General features: G+C 37.1%; 2 protein-coding genes across 5 annotated transcripts; one reads left to right on the forward strand and one right to left on the reverse strand.

Annotated features, from left to right (window-relative positions):
* Positions 1-578: 578 nt before the first annotated feature.
* Positions 579-4,709, reverse strand: LOC141906010 (MAPK/MAK/MRK overlapping kinase-like). Of its 4 annotated transcripts, none has more exons than XM_074795168.1 (14): positions 4,453-4,709; positions 4,191-4,373; positions 3,109-3,223; positions 2,931-3,020; positions 2,779-2,849; positions 2,612-2,690; positions 2,473-2,521; positions 2,308-2,393; positions 2,106-2,198; positions 1,918-2,019; positions 1,652-1,828; positions 1,285-1,549; positions 1,001-1,195; positions 579-913 (listed from the first exon to the last, which is right to left on the reverse strand). In XM_074795168.1, exons 2-14 carry the CDS (start codon positions 4,363-4,365, stop codon positions 833-835), a joined length of 1,578 nt encoding a protein of 525 aa, XP_074651269.1. In that variant the 5' UTR covers positions 4,366-4,373; positions 4,453-4,709; the 3' UTR covers positions 579-832. The 4 variants fall into 4 exon arrangements, with proteins under 4 accessions (XP_074651269.1, XP_074651256.1, XP_074651264.1 ...); XM_074795155.1 differs by having other exon boundaries at positions 4,191-4,561; positions 4,657-4,706; XM_074795163.1 differs by having other exon boundaries at positions 4,191-4,557; positions 4,657-4,672.
* A 2,095-nt stretch (positions 4,710-6,804) lies between these two features.
* Positions 6,805-16,618, forward strand: LOC141910530 (WD repeat-containing protein 81-like). The gene is made up of 26 exons (XM_074801225.1): positions 6,805-6,977; positions 7,345-7,532; positions 7,618-7,774; positions 7,984-9,147; positions 9,228-9,410; positions 9,601-9,660; positions 9,740-9,783; positions 9,862-10,000; positions 10,465-10,646; positions 10,732-11,966; positions 12,151-12,456; positions 12,588-12,850; positions 12,924-13,194; positions 13,274-13,435; positions 13,512-13,635; positions 13,722-13,831; positions 13,937-14,117; positions 14,195-14,265; positions 14,339-14,398; positions 14,489-14,609; positions 14,698-14,800; positions 14,878-15,008; positions 15,123-15,324; positions 15,412-15,511; positions 15,593-15,693; positions 15,768-16,618. Exons 1-26 carry the CDS (start codon positions 6,870-6,872, stop codon positions 15,894-15,896), a joined length of 5,895 nt encoding a protein of 1,964 aa, XP_074657326.1. The 5' UTR covers positions 6,805-6,869; the 3' UTR covers positions 15,897-16,618.
* The last annotated feature ends 173 nt before the right edge of the window (positions 16,619-16,791 follow it).

A 16,791-nucleotide genomic window follows, 5' to 3' on the forward strand; every position in this document is an offset into this window, starting at 1 on the left:
CAAAAAATGTTGTTTCTTTTACTCTCCTCGAGATGAATCAAAGCAGCTAAGAGTACAGGAGCGGATCCAGACGCGAGTACAAGGAGCCCGTAATGATCGCTCGTAGATTGAAGAGAGTGCATATTATCGCAATATGGGGACCGCGAGGGACCGCCACCATATGGCGCCTAAAAGCTGGAAACTTCTTTATAATGTCGTACCGGTAGGGTAACGAAATGACATTAAACCTCAACACATGCAGCATTGTCCTTTCCAGCAACCGAGTTAGATTAAAATGGTTTTTGATCGCATTCAAAAAAACGATAATTGAAATAGAAAAATCCTTTAAACATCTGAATTTCGATTTGAATCTTATTCATCTCAAATGAAGACAATAATATTCCATGAATCCACGTTTCCTTCACTATATGAATAAATGTCAGGAGATATGTAGCCCGGTAACCAGGTGGATATATGAATATAGAGCCAATGAATTCAGTCGACCTGCAGTTGCAATAAACACCAACTGACGAAGATATAAACCAAAATTAAATCTTAAAACGACCACACAGAAACTTTTTAACTAATCATTAAAATATATTACAAAATATCAACATCGACCATCACATTCGGTTAATACATATCACAGTCTACGAGACATTCACAATATACAGGCTTCGATATAACGAAGCTACGTCAGAAATGTTTCTATCACAATACACAAGCTTTCATTGTTTTTGATTTTATATCCTGCGTTTTCACACACATTCACTGACAACTCAGAGCAGAACGCCGTGGCACACTATTGCCAGTTAATGTAACAATCTTCCACGATTTATCAGTCAACCAGATATCAAAATCTTGCACCATTCCGCCTGTCAATAGAAGGTAGTTGATAATGTCCGTAGATTGTTTTGTTTGGCTGACTGTTTGCCTGAAAGAAACATCAATTTCAATACTTAGTGATACATGTACTGATAATATAGATCAGAGATAATAATTTTTCCTTGATTCGTCGTACCTTCGCTTTGCTTCTGACTAATCCGTTAATGCTAGGGAGCATCGGGTGAGTTTGTATTTTAGGAAATGTAGTCGTGACGCCGCTGTAAGTACTACTAGAATACGCATCGCTTACAGTAGCGGGTTGAGCGGGTTTATTGTGATTCGGGAATAACGAATGTCGAAATGAGTTGTCTGATATTCGTTTGTACCTTCGCTGAAATTGCAAGCAATTCGATAATGCAATTAGCAAATGACAGTCAAAGTCACTTAATTCATCAATGATTCGTTTTATGAATATCTTACTCGTTTTCTACGTTCAGGTAGAAGAACTGGATTCCTACTGAATGTCGTCGTTGATTCAGTTGGGGGATTATTTTTGTCGTTATTCGTGTCGAGATTCAGTTTATTTAGATCGATGATCTTAGCACCGCTTTGTTTTTCCTGATTGTTTTGAGGAGCAGGTCGAGTATCAGCAGCGTCGGGTTGTACCACGGCAGTATTTTCATTATCCGTTTCGGTTTGTAATTCTGATGCTTTTTGTAAAGCGTTTTGACGTTTTTCAACATCCCTAAAAGCAAAAGATTTTTTCAATTACTTTCTTCTTCACATAAAATCTATAAGTCATTACTACTGCTGACAATGACTGAATCGGTATACAACACAAACCTACCTTAACTCTTTGAAATAAGTATGACGTAATGCTTGTTTGGCACTGATTCTTTCATCCGGATCGTAACTGCATAATTGATAAATCAGTTCTAAACATTCTGCAGAAGCGTGAGGTAAGTGCTTCTCGATACCACTTCCTTTCTTCGGTGGGAAGTTAAAATTCATACCTCTTGCTTTACTGTAAGAGAAAGATTGATACGTGTTTCGCATTACATATTTACTTATGAGAATGATGTAGTTAACTCTAACCCGAATAACAGTACTTACTTCCGTAGTTTGTTCAGAATATTGGCTTCAGGAGTTCCCATAACATCGTGAATTTTGGCAATTTGATCGACTTCATTAGATCCAGGGAACAATGGATGTAAACTGCAGAAGAGAGATTGAAGATTTAAGTTTTTGATACTCAGAGTAAAATGAAATGGAATGTAAAATCTGACGCAACATACTGGTACCTCATTATTTCGAAGAAAACACAACCTACACTCCACATATCCATCTTATATGTGTAATAGCCATCAGTAAGAAGACATTCAGGCGCTCGATACCTTAAAAATAAGTTCACTGATGGTAAATCGAATCTTATAGCCACACGTAACATACTCATAATTTGGTTTCATCCAATGCCTGAAACAGTTAAGACTAGGTCATACTCACCAACGGGTTGATATATATTCCGTGTACGGCTGCTTTGAGTAAACACTTCTACAGGACCCAAAATCAGCCAGTTTTAATAACTCATCCTATAACATGGAATACAATTTCATACAATATTTGTTGTGATCAAAAATGTTAAATAAACACACATGATTTGTAACATACTTTTATAAGAATATTTTCTGGCTTGACGTCTCTGTGAAAGATACCATTCCTGAAATGGAAATTGATCGAAGAATGTTGAATTCACTGTATAAGCTTTGAATGTAAATGGAATTTGGATGACACGGACAGTGAAACTTACCGATGCATATGATCAAGTGATTTACATAGTTGATACATGTATGATTTGATTTTTGGTTCCGGAAGAAATTGCCTTCTCCCTTGAATGAACAATATTAATTAACAATGAAAAGCACAATTCAATACTGGTAATGTGATATTAAGGCAGTTTGTAATCCATTTACCAACCTCTTATCAACTCATATATATTCATATCCATTAATTCACACACTAGGACAAGAACACCGGATTTCTTTTCACTAGAATATACAAGTTTCCAAATGAGTAACAGATTCTTAATGACAAGGCCTATGTTGATGAGCATTTTCAAGTCAACTTACAAAATAACTTCATGAAGTTCGAGTATATTGACATGTGGATTAAGACGCCTTAGTGCTTGAATTTCACGTAAATTGTTCACTTGCTCCACACTGCAATAAAAGTTCAACGATAAAACCACAGATTCTAAGATTATCAAATCTTTCGATTTAAATTGATAAACACAAAAGTCAGACTTACCCGTCATAATGCTGCTTCATCTTTTTACATGCCCAATACGTCCCATCTTTTATATTTTGACATTTCAACACCTCTGAAAATGTACCTTCTCCTTTTTTCCCCAAGATTTTATATTCTGAAAAAAGATCAGATTCAACAAAATCAATTGATTATTGCTTTTGAAACTGCCACTTAAAAAGCTATATGCCCCTATCCAAATTTCGACAACTTACTTTGCATCAACACGTTCATTATTACGTGGGTAGTTAATCTTATGCGCCAGCAGTTTGAAAACTATTTTACCCTGGAGAAATTTTACATATCTGTCGCTGTGATGTTCTTTTCGGCTTCATCGTTACGCATTTTCCATGCGGAAGTAAACGAATCAGCCATTTTGACAGTTTGATTGACAGATGTAACTAATGCCACAAATTACTACACTAATTGATTATATATTTGTAGACTACCGATTCATTGAATCCTTATACTTGAATAATCTAAATACGTATGACTTGATAACTATCATGTTAAATATCTATATATGTTTTTGATCTAGAATTCAAATGGCAAACAATCGTGAACTATTTTATATCGCAGTAACACGATAGCGGGAACACGTCGTTCAATTAGTAACTATAAACAAACATCAAAATCACGGGTTTTCTGCTTCTCATACCCAATGTTCGAATCCCAAATATGTTGCCTGTGACGGTGGGATTATTGGAGATCGTGAACTTAAACCCCAGTTACGTTACAGACTCCACAAAATTAAAAAAAAAATACAAATTGATAGTCATATTATTTTATAATGGGATTTACCGCTGGCGCGGTGGGTACAGAACAAGTGCACGCGGCATATTGGACAAATGGAGCGTGACGGCGGGAGTTTTCGCGCGGGAAAGCGAGGCAGAACGACTATTTCGCCACGGAAACCTTTAACAACGAAGTATCAAAGTCCCCAAAACAATGTTTTTATAACAAAAATAAAAAAACCTTTTTTTGGCGCTATATCGTCTCCGATTTTTATGATTCGAGGAGACATTCGAGGAGACAAGTCTAACTTAAGTTCGCGCTGTAATCTGTACCGGTTACGGAGTACCTACCTTTCAAAATATTTTCTAAGTCGAAATAAACTTTCTGTCGGTATTTTTCCCGTCGTTGTTTTAGATTTGCCTGGAGCGTCGCAAACTCTTCTGTTATAGAATTAGTTATTTCGCCTTCTTTTATCAACGATTTCTCGGTTGGTTCCACTATCAAAGCATTTTCCACAGCCTCCATCGTATCACCTGCCGTTTCGCTACACCATAATCATTTGTTCGAAACTAAATTTCACGTTCAATTAACGCTAAAAATTGTGTGACTTACATAGTGCTTTATGTTCTCAAATATACGTGCATTAAATAGCATTGAGTGAATCCCAGTATCGGCGCGGCATATAAAAATTAAGCAAATATTGTTCTCGATTCAGTGCTACCTACACAAATAATAATCCTTATAAATATAGTACATTTGGAACGAATATTTGTAGATTCACGAAATTCACCCATACATATATATGTCAATATTTACCCGTGAAACAGTTTTAGTAGACGAGGAACTGCTACCATAAGGTATGCGCGCATTTCGATTCTACCGGCGTACCTGAATTAAAAATTCCCCTACTTTCAAACTAGCATAATTCAAATTGAGACGTTGAAGGAATTACACATCTGTAAATAAAATGTTTCCTTTTCTTTTCATTGTCGTTCTAAAAATAGCTTATGAATAGGGGTTGTTATAGGCTACGCGTAAGGGGTGGGAAACATTCCCACAATTAATTAACTGCGATTTTGCTCATCAGAAACCAGTCTCCATTTGATGAAATTAACGTGACTGGACCATTGACATCACACGAGCTGTATTTCATATAGATAATCTGCTAATCCAGCATACACTTAAGTGTATGGGCGGCCATTCCCGCCAAAAATCAGCGTTTCGTCTATTTGTCTGTACTTTGACAAAATGTCATAGTACACCGCCAAAATGTGTAAGCGTAACGTCAAATTGTGTAATGCGGCTAAATAACACAGGGGGGCGACACTGTACGGACAGTATTTTGCGGTATTTTTCTCGCTTCGCGATCATCTCAAGGTCGTCTCAGTGAAATAATTTTGCGAGTATCAAATCGACAAATCGTATCATATTCCCTAAACCCAATAAAACGAATTTATTATTACTTTATTAGTTAACTCGGAACTCATAAACTCAAGATGTCGTCTCAGGTATGGAGGCCATATATGGAAGCCCTGAGACGACACCTTGGGTTCATGAGTTCCCAAGTTCATAACTTCCAGAGTTTATGATATTTCTTCACCCAGCACTGGCAGTGGTTGTCTCCACCAGTGATGTCCGTCGCTCTACGATCCTAGTGTAACCAACTGTGGTACAACTGTGGTACATCAGACACTAAGATTCTTGGTGAAGATATTTCGAGTTTATTTGGGCATGTACAACACTATGAAATTATGCGACATAAAGAATCCTATTATAAGGATGTTAAATCCGATTACGTCATGAATTAACTAAAAAAATGATGTCCAGCATCAACCAAGACTGGTTGACTGTGCCCAATTCTGCACTGGCAGTCATATGAAGTCGACCGGCAACCAGTCTATCATCAGACATCAGCTTTCTTAATGGTTTATAGAAAATAAATAGATGTTTAAAAATTTCTCATAACGAGCGTTTGTTATCTTTTTCATCATTAAAACCTGAGCAGATTCATCGAGAGTCACAAGTTAATCGGAGTCACCCTTCTCTCTAGCCCGCGCACAGAAAATCCGAGCTACCTACCAGAGGAGGAACGGAGGCGCCCTTCAACATACCATTAATCGCTGGTTATTCAGTGTCGTCTGAGCCTGAGACCCGGGTCTTTGATAGAGCATCGTGTTTACATTCGACGTTTCGGTATCGCAGGCTTTTTTCATTAGACGAACTCATGAACTTGAGAACTCAGGAAGTTATGAACTCGGAACTCATGAACTCAAGATGTCGTCTCAGGGCTTCCATAGGTTTACGGCAAAGTATTTACTTCCGCTATTTTACCGTACATTATTACTATATATTATAGTATTAACAAACTAAAGTAACAATAAAATCATTTTATTGGGTTTGGGGAATATGATACGATTTGTCGATTTGATACTCGCAAAATTATTTCAATAAAACGACCTTGAGATGATCGCAATGCGAGAAGATATACCGCAAAATACTGTCCGTACAGTGTCGCCCTCCTGTGTTATTTAGCCGCATTACACAATTTGACGTTACGCTAACACATTTTGGCGGTGTACAATGACATTTTGTCGAAGTACAGAAAAATAGACGAAACGCTGATTTTTGGCGGGAATGGCCGCCCATATAAGTGCGGGACGATGCGATGATTTATCTGCTGCCGAGGCCGCGGAGCCGGTGCGCGCGCCGGATTGGGACTGGCTGGAGCGCGTTGGATTCAATGCTTTACTACACCAACCATAGCAAATCAAAGAGTTCTTACACCTAACTTAGTGGAATGATCGTGTAGTGCAAATCAACTCTGTTAGGTCACCGTAGCATTTATAGCAATACTTTAGCACAATTAGTAAAATAAACGCCAATCTTCATGAAATTATTGAAATGTCAAGGATTCGAACCCACTACAGAACGAACACTTCCTCATAAATAAAGTTTACAAAATGGCGACTTCCTGTCTGGTGACAGTTCATCGGTTTTGAGCATAAATTTAGCATTATTTCCCTGTTAGAATGAAAGATGTGAATTTTACTATGGATACAGTAAAGCGAGTGAAGAATGATTTAAGAATACAGCAGCAACATTGTCGGTTATCATCGTCTAATCGCGTGATTGCTGTTGTAAGTTGAAAATCCGATGCGATTTTTGTTTCTCATTCGTCCACTAGGTGGCGCTTGTAGTTCAATGTCACTTGTCAAGAGTTGTTTATTCATTTATAGCTTAGCCTGTCAGTATATTTTGTAAATTAATCTCCTCCGGGCATGCCTTCTATCAAGATCTTAATGAGTTTTTCCAAACCGATCAATAAAGAGACGAACCATATGATGACAAAAAATCCCTGGCTATGAATTACTGCATTTTGTCCTGTCAAAACAGACAGTTCCCGGAAGTTATCATTGATGAGATCTACCTTGCTTTCTTCTTTAAGGATGAGACATAAGGTGTATAAATTGTAAATGATATCATCATAATTGTTAAAATATTTAGGTTCATGAAGATTGGATTAAATGGTTGAGAAAATCAGAAAGAATTGATCATCGAAGTCATCCTAAAAGTGCTTCATTAGATTCTGATCATTGTCAGCTGTATTTGGCTCAGTCACAAGCCACTATTCCAGCACCATGGAAACGAGTATCGATCAAAGTCATTCAGAAACGAGATATCCGAATTAAAAAGTAAGTATTCAATGAGAAAATGACGATCATTGAATTTATGAAACATCGATTAATACCTATGAGTTTTGTTTCGCTTTAATCCTAGTGCCAGTCCTCTAATGCAGTGGATTGATAATGATACAAGTTACTGTGAAACAATGTCTACTGTCGCTCTAACCTCTTACTGTCAGTCGTGGAGGTATAGTCATATCAAATATAACCATCAACTTCCTAACGATGATGACTTCCAGATTGATACTCAGGTTTGTGCACTTAGTAAATCTGATACAATTGAACTGATAACTGATTAATATACAATACCTATAGATGCATCATTACCTGGCTCCCACTGTTCAATAAGCATTTCTGGATCATTCCACACTTAAGATTAAAGTTTTTTCGGATCCTTGACCAAGAGGTTTCTTAATTGGAAGGTTTTTTCATCAATTTCAATACCTTATCTTTATTGCAGCCATTCAATGATGCTATTCGCGGTGTAGTTTCTTCATTTTACGGAGCATCATTTAAACCAATAGGTCATGACATCGCTGTTGATGAATACAGTGAACAACAAACAGTGAAACCAATCAGTTTTAAGAGTTCGATCGTACCAGCAATAAGTTTACTCGAATCAACAGATACATTTTACATCGTACAACCGTACCTGCCATTTACTCTTCACGACATTGTTACGTTTAGTCCGGCTATTCTAGAAAAATCAAACGCAAAGTCGCTGTTTCTTCTGTATCAGATTCTACAAATTATGAAAGGTTGTCACTCATTCGGGGTCTCGGTTGGCAACCTGACGCTGCACGATGTACTCGTGGATGACAAACTTTGGCTGTATTTTCCTTTTCCAAGTTTAAGCGCTATCATTCAAGAATTTCCGTCTGAAATAAGCAGCACGAGTGATGAAATGCAAGACGATAAACAGTTAAACAAACCACAGAGCGATTTGTTTACAAATTCAGATATACCTGAATGTATCAACTCACTTCCTCTGAATAATCTACCAGCTATCATACAGATGTGGGTATTGAAAGAAATTTCAAACTTTCAGTATCTGATGGTGCTAAATTATCTATCAGGACGCAGGATGGGTGATCCAAATCATCACCCGGTTTTACCGTGGGTGATGAATTTCACCGTTCCCGACGGCGGGTATCGAGATCTTTCGAAATCGAAATATCGACTGAACAAAGGCGATCGTCAGTTAGACATAACGTACGAACATATGGCATTACCGAGTAGCCCACCTAGTCATACATCACCGGATAGTATTACGCAAGCGCCTCATCATATCTCGGATGTGCTGTCGGATATAACGTATTACGGATATAAAGCTAGGAGGACTCCGAAATCGATATTGTGTACATTCGTACGAAGGAAATGGGTGCCTCACGAATATCCGCAGAGTATGCAACGTTTATACGAATGGACTCCCGATGAATGTATCCCCGAGTTTTTTACCGACCCGTCTATTTTCAAGTCGATACACGAGGATTTACCTGATTTGGAATTACCCTATTGGGCGCTAGACGCAGAAGACTTCATACGAAAACATATGGATGTATTAGAGAGTGATTATGTATCAGAGAGGCTTTCTGATTGGATTGATTTGACATTCGGTTTTAAGGTAATCGATGATATTCAAAACAAAGTGAGCATCATATTTGCCATTTTGACATGCCAAGTTAACTTCATTATTTTTCACAGTTAAGCGGCCAGTCTGCAGTGAAAGCTAAGAATGTTTGTCTACAACTCATTGATCAGCATACACACATGACTAACCACGGAGCTGTGCAGTTATTTAATCATCCTCATCCTCGTAAGAACTGCGAGCGTCGTTTCAATACACCCTGCGCTCCAAACATTCCACGTAGTCTCAGCATTATTCAGGTATTTCACGCTATTTGTGTGTTTGTGTAATTGTATTATGTAACGTAGAGCTTATACGCACATTTTACTCTGGATAAAAAATCAATGATTGAATTAATCTTTAATTTGACCTTTTTTTCTTCATTTTTTGTCTATGTGTGCATGTGATGCATGTTGTTTTTAAGTTGCTTTCGTTGTTGATTTTTATCAGAGTCAAATTCGGTGGAAGTCATCATCTATTGTATTAGATACAAACCAACATGCTTTACAGGTTTGTCTTGTTGTAGTTGTTTACAATTGCTATTCATAATCTGAATATTCAATGGTGAAAAAATTCAAAAATATTTCAGGCTTCAAGCGATTTGAATGAAAACAACAGAAATGGTTCTGATAAGTAAGTAGTATATGACATTTTAGTAAAGATTGATAATTGATTAAATTAGAGTATTAATATCTCATTTTATGATTGCAGACAGGAAGGTTTACCCGACAAAGAATTGATTGTTCTACCCCAGGGTTATAATCCAGTTGCGCTTTTGGAGGAGTTGGAACATACGTTTGATTTTACCAGTCGGACTATGCACCAGTTACCTCCCAAGAGACCGCCGAAGGTATGGTTGTGCTTTGTAAAGAGTGTCATTGTCTAATACGACACGTTTACGGCAGAGGCTGCCTATACCTGGTAGTCATATATGCTTGTTATGTATGCTATGCTAAGGTGTTTTAGGTTACTGCTTTTCTAACCCTTTCAGTGTGTTTAAACCGTAGTGTGGTGCATAAATCATACTTCGCTAGTAGGCCTACATGGCATCGCAGTACTGATGTTATTAGTAATTAGTTTTTATCTGTTTTGAAAAATGGCAGCACCTGTCAAACATAGTGAAATATTAGTAACTAATGTTACACAGCACTGCGGTAAAGACGCACCAAAGCGGTATGCCCATATTCAACTCACTGGGGTGGAATCTTTAAAAATTCTCAAATTATCTCCAGCACTTTCGGGTATTGATAAGTCAGCACTGAAAGGTTTAGAAATTGATTAACGGTTTTTTACTGTTTTCTATATTCTCTATAGGCAATACCAGCCCCAGCTCTGATGAAACGTATCATGACACATGATGTACAAGTGTTTGCGTGTTTGATGATTGAGTTACACGTAGCGTGGAAATTAAGAATGCTTCGACCTCGCGCATTGTTTATTGACCGATTTGAATTCCTTCGTAGAATGTCTGAAGAAGAATGGCGTGATATACCAAGGTACAACTTATCAATTGTTCAGTGCATCATTATTATACCAAAACCTGGGAGTGTGCTTAATCGAGTGATCAATATTGCATTTCAGGCCAATCCGACAGGCAGCTCTAATCCTTCTACAACTAGACAGAGCTTGGAAGAGGGGTGATGTGAAGATTCATTCATTACCGATGATGTTTGATTATGAAGACTATAACATGATGATTCCTTCTCCTGGCTTTTTGCTGGACCCACTTTCTCAAATACTTCCCTTCCCGAAAAACTTCAATCACATTTATGAATTGCTGTGCAAGCTAAAGGAATTAGATCAGAATATAGAAACAGAAATTCAAGGTATATCGTCATTCTTATTCGACAAACCTCAGAAAATTCGAGCAATGCAAAAGAATAAAGTTTACGAAGTCGGGGCATTGCTTGTACCATTATTAGATGAAATTAAACGTGAAAATTTAGAAATAGTGCTGCCATATGTGAATGAATTATTCGAATGTCCAGATACGATAGTTGCGACGTCTTGGACTCTGTTTGAACCTGTTGCACGAGCATTCGGTGTTGTAGAAACATCACGCAATCTACTAGTTCCACTGATGAAACTTTACGATGGCGAAAATTCAACTTCGAAACACCTGAAATTATACTATCGCATGTTTTTAAAACAGTTGATTATTAGACTCGGACTTCAAACCTTTTTGGCCCATTTCGCGACGCTGTTGATAGAAGCAGTGGCTGGATATAAAGACTTTGTGTCCGAGGATGATCAGTCTTATACGGAGAGTCGTGAAATTGACACAGCGAGTCCGGATCTCTTTAAGAGTTATGTGACCAGTTGTCCTCCAACGACAAAATTATCTACAGCGTCAATTGAAAGGGAGTTACAACGGCAGTTGATCGAAGCTCATTCAAAAGATGAAGAACTAGAAAAGTTGGATATACTGGAGGAACTGAATGAAAAATCTATGGCCGATAAAATTAGTCCTGAAGTGTCCGGTTCTGAAGACAACATTGTTACTGAAGGTGTTTTGTTGGATGACGATGTAGATAATGTTGATGTATTGAGTGTGTCTAGTCAAGACAATATATCTGACGATAATGATGATGATGAACTAAGCGACAGTGCAACTGATATTTCCGAAAATGAATTAGGCCGTAGTTTAGGCAATCTTTCTGTACATAGCGTATCGAGATTGATGGATACGAGTCGTGAAAGATATGTCTCCGGTAATAGTGAAAATCAGGTTGGATCATTCAATGGATCTTTTAATGACGAGGATGATGATCTAGAGGAGGAGATATACTCGCCACAAATATCAGATACACATCAAGGTGAATTTCTCATATTCAAGGTAGTGGTTAAATTTGACTCCAAGGTTGCAATTCGGTACAGTAATTTTGCATTGTTCAACTCGGGAGTCACATATAAGCCACAACTTTAGAACTGAATGCAGTATTCTCATTCAATCTTACACAGAGTTCAACAATGTACTTAGTATGTGATCATATTTTGTAGATGACGATAATGAGAATAACATGAAAGAAGATGAAGTTGATAATAGTAATAATGATATAGAAGTATGTATCAGTGAGCCGGTAACACCGATAGTCCGTTCTGAAACAGAAGAATTCACAGCTCGTATTATGCAATCATCAAACAAGTTTGATTATAATATCTGCGATATGGCGACTGAAAGTGTTTTATGGCTGGCGCACAAACTCGGACCGGTTCTAACGGCAAAATTTTTATCTAGAAATCTATTACGCATGTTGACGCTGTGTTATTTAGGAGAAGAACAACTCGATATTCTACATGCATCTAGTAAGTGTTCGTGTATTTACCTAGTTAAAAAGTGATTACAACCATTGAAAAGAATATTTTTCTCTTGGCCACTCTTTTTGCTATGAAATCTTCATGTTGCATTTCTGGAATGACTTGTCATCATTTTCTAGATGAAGATGTATTATCAGTGTGCGAGAAACAATTAGCCGGAGATAGTAACGCGTCGCGGGTTTTAGATTCTTTGTCGAGCATCGCGACGATCTATGGAGAACAAGTCATTTTACTGCAGTATTTTCCTCATATCATCGATCTCATATCCGTAGCGAATAAGAAACTGACTCTTCGAACTGAAGCTGGACTCGTCGCTTGTTTAGTGCTGTTGAAGCATATCCTACCGTATCTTTCAGATACAACTTTCATGGATAAACTACAGGTTCGCTCATTAAGCTTCTACTGGAAAATTTGTCCTTTAAGTTTGTATTCTATTTCATTATTCTGTTTTACAGGACACGCTGTTTCAGGATATTTTGCTACCGATAATCAAGCTGGCCTCATCTTGTAGTATAAGTTTTCCGAGTGGCGGACACGGTCGTTACATCATCTGTCTGAAGTATATCGACGTGTTATACATGGTCAGTCTACGGATCGGATTTGAGATGACACGCGAACATATGACTCCAATCATACAGCGATTCTTCTCTTCATTCGACAGAGTTTATAACCCTAAAATCAACCTGAATGAGGAATCATCTCCAGGAGCGATCCCGACTAATAAAGGTTCGCTTATTTTGTTGGCACTTGAGAACTACTTCGGCATTACTGATTCTAATGGCTATTCGCATCGTATTTTGTACAGATTTAAAGTTGAAAATCCCTGAGGTCGTTGATGACAGCATGTTTTGCGAAATCAAGATGGATGATACGACTCAGGAGTATAAAATCGGCACACCAGTTCGCGTTGATCAACTATCGTGGAGATACAGTCTATCTCCACCTACAAATGAAGATAGAGTCACAGGTTCGCGCTTTTATACACTGAATTATTTCGGATACATATGAATAAAACCTGAAAGTAAACATATTTGCTTTTTCAGATCTGGATGAAGAATCAAACGAAGTTCAGTCGACGGCGGAGAAAATTCAGGAAGAATTGAAGGAAGCATTCACACCAGAACTAGCTCATATGGCTTATATTCCATTTTGTCGTGTAGCGGGAGGGTAGGCCTATGTCGTTGTTTATTCAGTGATTCACACAATGCGATTATTATCATGTCTGAATAACGCATATCTGACAATGATTTCAGGATTCATATGGAACAGAGTTTACATAATGATGACCTCATTCGTAAACTTTGTGCTAATTATGACGATGCCCTGGCGAAACAACAACCTTGGACTTCTGGTACACAAACAAGTCAGTATCTCGAATATGAGAGGACCCTTTGTTGTTTAAGGCTTCTGAATTTTTGCTGATTAAATTGAAGAATGTTAAATTATGTATTTCATTCTATGTTTATAGACCTAGACATACCATTGTCCCCTGATGATGAATTAACAGTAAGTGGCAGTTTTGGACGCAATGTTTCAATGGAAGGAAATAAAATAGTTTTACAAGAATCCGATGAGGAATATGAAACAGATGCCAAAACGCGGGGAAAAGTCTTTGATTTCCCTACCATCAACCCTGAAAAATTGAAGAGGTATGGATTGAAAAATTATTTGGATTAAATATGTTGATTCTACAGTATTTTACGGTTTGATTCAAAATTTTTTCCAGCCCCGAAATGGAAAACAATAAGCAACGCCATTTGAAAGGAAACTGGCTTGCTTACTGGGAACATGAATTAGGTATTCTTTTCTAAATATCCCCATTATTCTACTTATTCTACTGCACATGAATACAGTAAGCATTTACTTGCAGGTTTAAGTGAAAAAGGTAGCACTTTCAACTTCAAACAAATAAAGCTACAGACATACGTAGGTTAGTTCAAGAATATTGCATTGTGTAGATTATCTGGTTACATTGATGAAACATTTTGATAAAATTGGTAATTTTCTGATGCATTTTTAGGTCATACCAATAGCGTACGATCGTTATATGTGATGGATAATGAAAACTCATTCATATCTGCGAGTAAAGATAAAACTGTAAAACTCTGGTCGATCCGGAATCAGGGTGATGGGTCATGTCGGTAGGTCAATTATTCCTCTGATATTGAAACGATGGGAATATGAACGTATATTCGCACAGTGATTTCAATATTTATTGCCGTGTTTTAGGGCTGCTCCACAGTGGACTTACAGGAAACACCGAAAATCAGTTTTTGCTGTGACATTTTTAGAATCGAAGAGGCTTGTCGTGTCCTGCGACAGTGTTGTTCATGTAAATATTCTCGTATGGGATCGTACTGAAATTTCTCCGAATTCTTGTTTAAAGCGATAGCTGTTTGTTGTTTTCAGATTTGGGATCCTTTTGTGTGTAGCACTATCAAAGAATTTGAAGGTAACCGAGAACCGCCGGTGACAGTTTTGACTCCAATGCCTTCACCATCTACCAGTCTAATAACTGCTACTACCGACTCTACTCTGCGGTAGGTTAAATCCATCTATTTCAATATGTGTTTGCCTATTTTGATAATTTCTAAGCCCCCTCAATAGTTTTGCATAAAGTTTGAGAAACGATTCAATTTCGATTAATTTTACAGATTTCTGGATGTAAGACTAGCTAAGTATGCGCATGAGTATAAATGTACTACAGGACCAGCTGGTCTGATACGTTGTGTAACGGTTAGTCCTAATTGTAACTGGGTTGCTATCGGTTACTCATCTGGTATCATCTCAATTCTGGATGTACGAACTGGTTTATTACTCGGAACCTGGAAAGGACACGAGGGGGAAATTTTGCAGGTAATTCTTGGTTTCTTGTTTTGATGTTTAAGATTTTATATTTCTGAAAAATCACCAGATTGATGGTAAATGCATTGTGTTATTCAGATTAAAGCCAGCACTAATAACAGTTTTGTGAGTTCTTCCTTTGATCAGACAATGAATTTGTGGAGCACCGATGATGGAAAATTAACTGGATCTTTAAAAGGTTTGTTTTGAAAATATTTCCAACATACAAGTGTTAATTGCTACAACTTCGAGCTCTACGATATTTTTCTATTATTTTAAGGTCACACGGAACCTGTGCACTGTTTTAGTTTCTATAAGAGTGAAATTATATCTGCCACGACTGCTAATCGAGTTGGAGTGCATACTAGTCTGGATCATTTGGTGAGTCTATTTACTAAAGTCAGTAGAATCTTGTATGAAAGACCTGGTTTAATGTTACATTTATTTATTTTCAGGCATCGTTCTCCAGTACAAAACTACGGTCAGATACATTCCGTGGTGTGCTAACGACTATGGCAGTTCTTCCGTTGAATCGTTTGCTGTTATTGGGTGCTGACAATGGATCAATACGGTTACTCTGCTAGATAAAGCACACACTGTTTAGAGATTGAATGGCAGCAATGATTAGTAGTTTAGGTTCATTTGTGACAGTTTTCTAGTCAAACTTAAATGATGAAATTGAAAATACGCGTTGAAATGAAGATGCTATCTCTTATTTGTAGTAGATTTATCTATTTATACTGTATCTATGTTTTATGTGATCATTACCTACTGTACATGTTTTAAGGTACAATAATATTTATTGATTAATGATAAGAAAATGAAGCTGTGTGTACTAGGCTTTGCATTTTGCATGTCCCTAATTCTAGTCTTGTATTCTATTCAATGTACTTCAGAAATTCTGTAAGAAATCACAAGATACATAGAACATGAATCTTCAATTAGAAACCCAAAAAATTCTTTCTGTTTCGTTGAAGATATTGTCTCCGATATTAGTATATTTTGAAATTATTTGAATGAAAATACTGTATAATATAGCCATTTTCTCCCCTCAAAATCAAAAGTGATCAAAGTATTTATGTAGAGATATATATTTTATGTAAATGAAGATAGTTGAATAGGTCTGCTATGAGACAGACTGTATGTTCTAGAATTGTAACCATGGCGAGATTTATGTTGTAATTCAACAGGAAACACTATGTAAACATAAGAAATACTTTATGAACTTAATTTACTGAAACTATGAGATTATAGGTCAAAGTACTGGTATGGTCATTGTCCTTTGAGGTCAAACATGTTATTTATATGGGGTAAACTTGTGAATAAATTACTTGTGTATTAAAAATCTTCGTTCATATTATGGTTATGATGAGAGAATTATAAGCAGATATTTCTGAATAATCGAAAAGAAGAAATCCATGTGATAAAGGCACCATATATTTAACGCAAGTAGTAATTCGGATTGATTTGAAAATATTT

Source organism: Tubulanus polymorphus, chromosome 1, assembly GCF_964204645.1.
Source record: "Tubulanus polymorphus chromosome 1, tnTubPoly1.2, whole genome shotgun sequence".
In the NCBI taxonomy this organism is placed as follows: Eukaryota; Metazoa; Nemertea; class Palaeonemertea; order Tubulaniformes; family Tubulanidae; genus Tubulanus; species Tubulanus polymorphus.

What these genes read in the sequence shown, in the direction of transcription:
- LOC141906010 (XM_074795168.1), bottom strand. Translation starts at nt 4,365, where the DNA reads ATGGAGGCTGTGGAAAATGCTTTGATAGTGGAACCAACCGAGAAATCG. An exon ending in CAGAAAATATTCTTATAAAA is followed by an intron (nt 2,394 to 2,472) that starts GTATGTTACAAA and finishes TCCATGTTATAG; the next exon opens with GATGAGTTATTAAAACTGGC. An exon ending in TAGTCAGAAGCAAAGCGAAG is followed by an intron (nt 914 to 1,000) that starts GTACGACGAATC and finishes TGTTTCTTTCAG; the next exon opens with GCAAACAGTCAGCCAAACAA.
- LOC141910530 (XM_074801225.1), top strand. Translation starts at nt 6,870, where the DNA reads ATGAAAGATGTGAATTTTACTATGGATACAGTAAAGCGAGTGAAGAAT. An exon ending in CGATATTCTACATGCATCTA is followed by an intron (nt 12,457 to 12,587) that starts GTAAGTGTTCGT and finishes ATCATTTTCTAG; the next exon opens with ATGAAGATGTATTATCAGTG. An exon ending in ATTAACTGGATCTTTAAAAG is followed by an intron (nt 15,512 to 15,592) that starts GTTTGTTTTGAA and finishes TATTATTTTAAG; the next exon opens with GTCACACGGAACCTGTGCAC.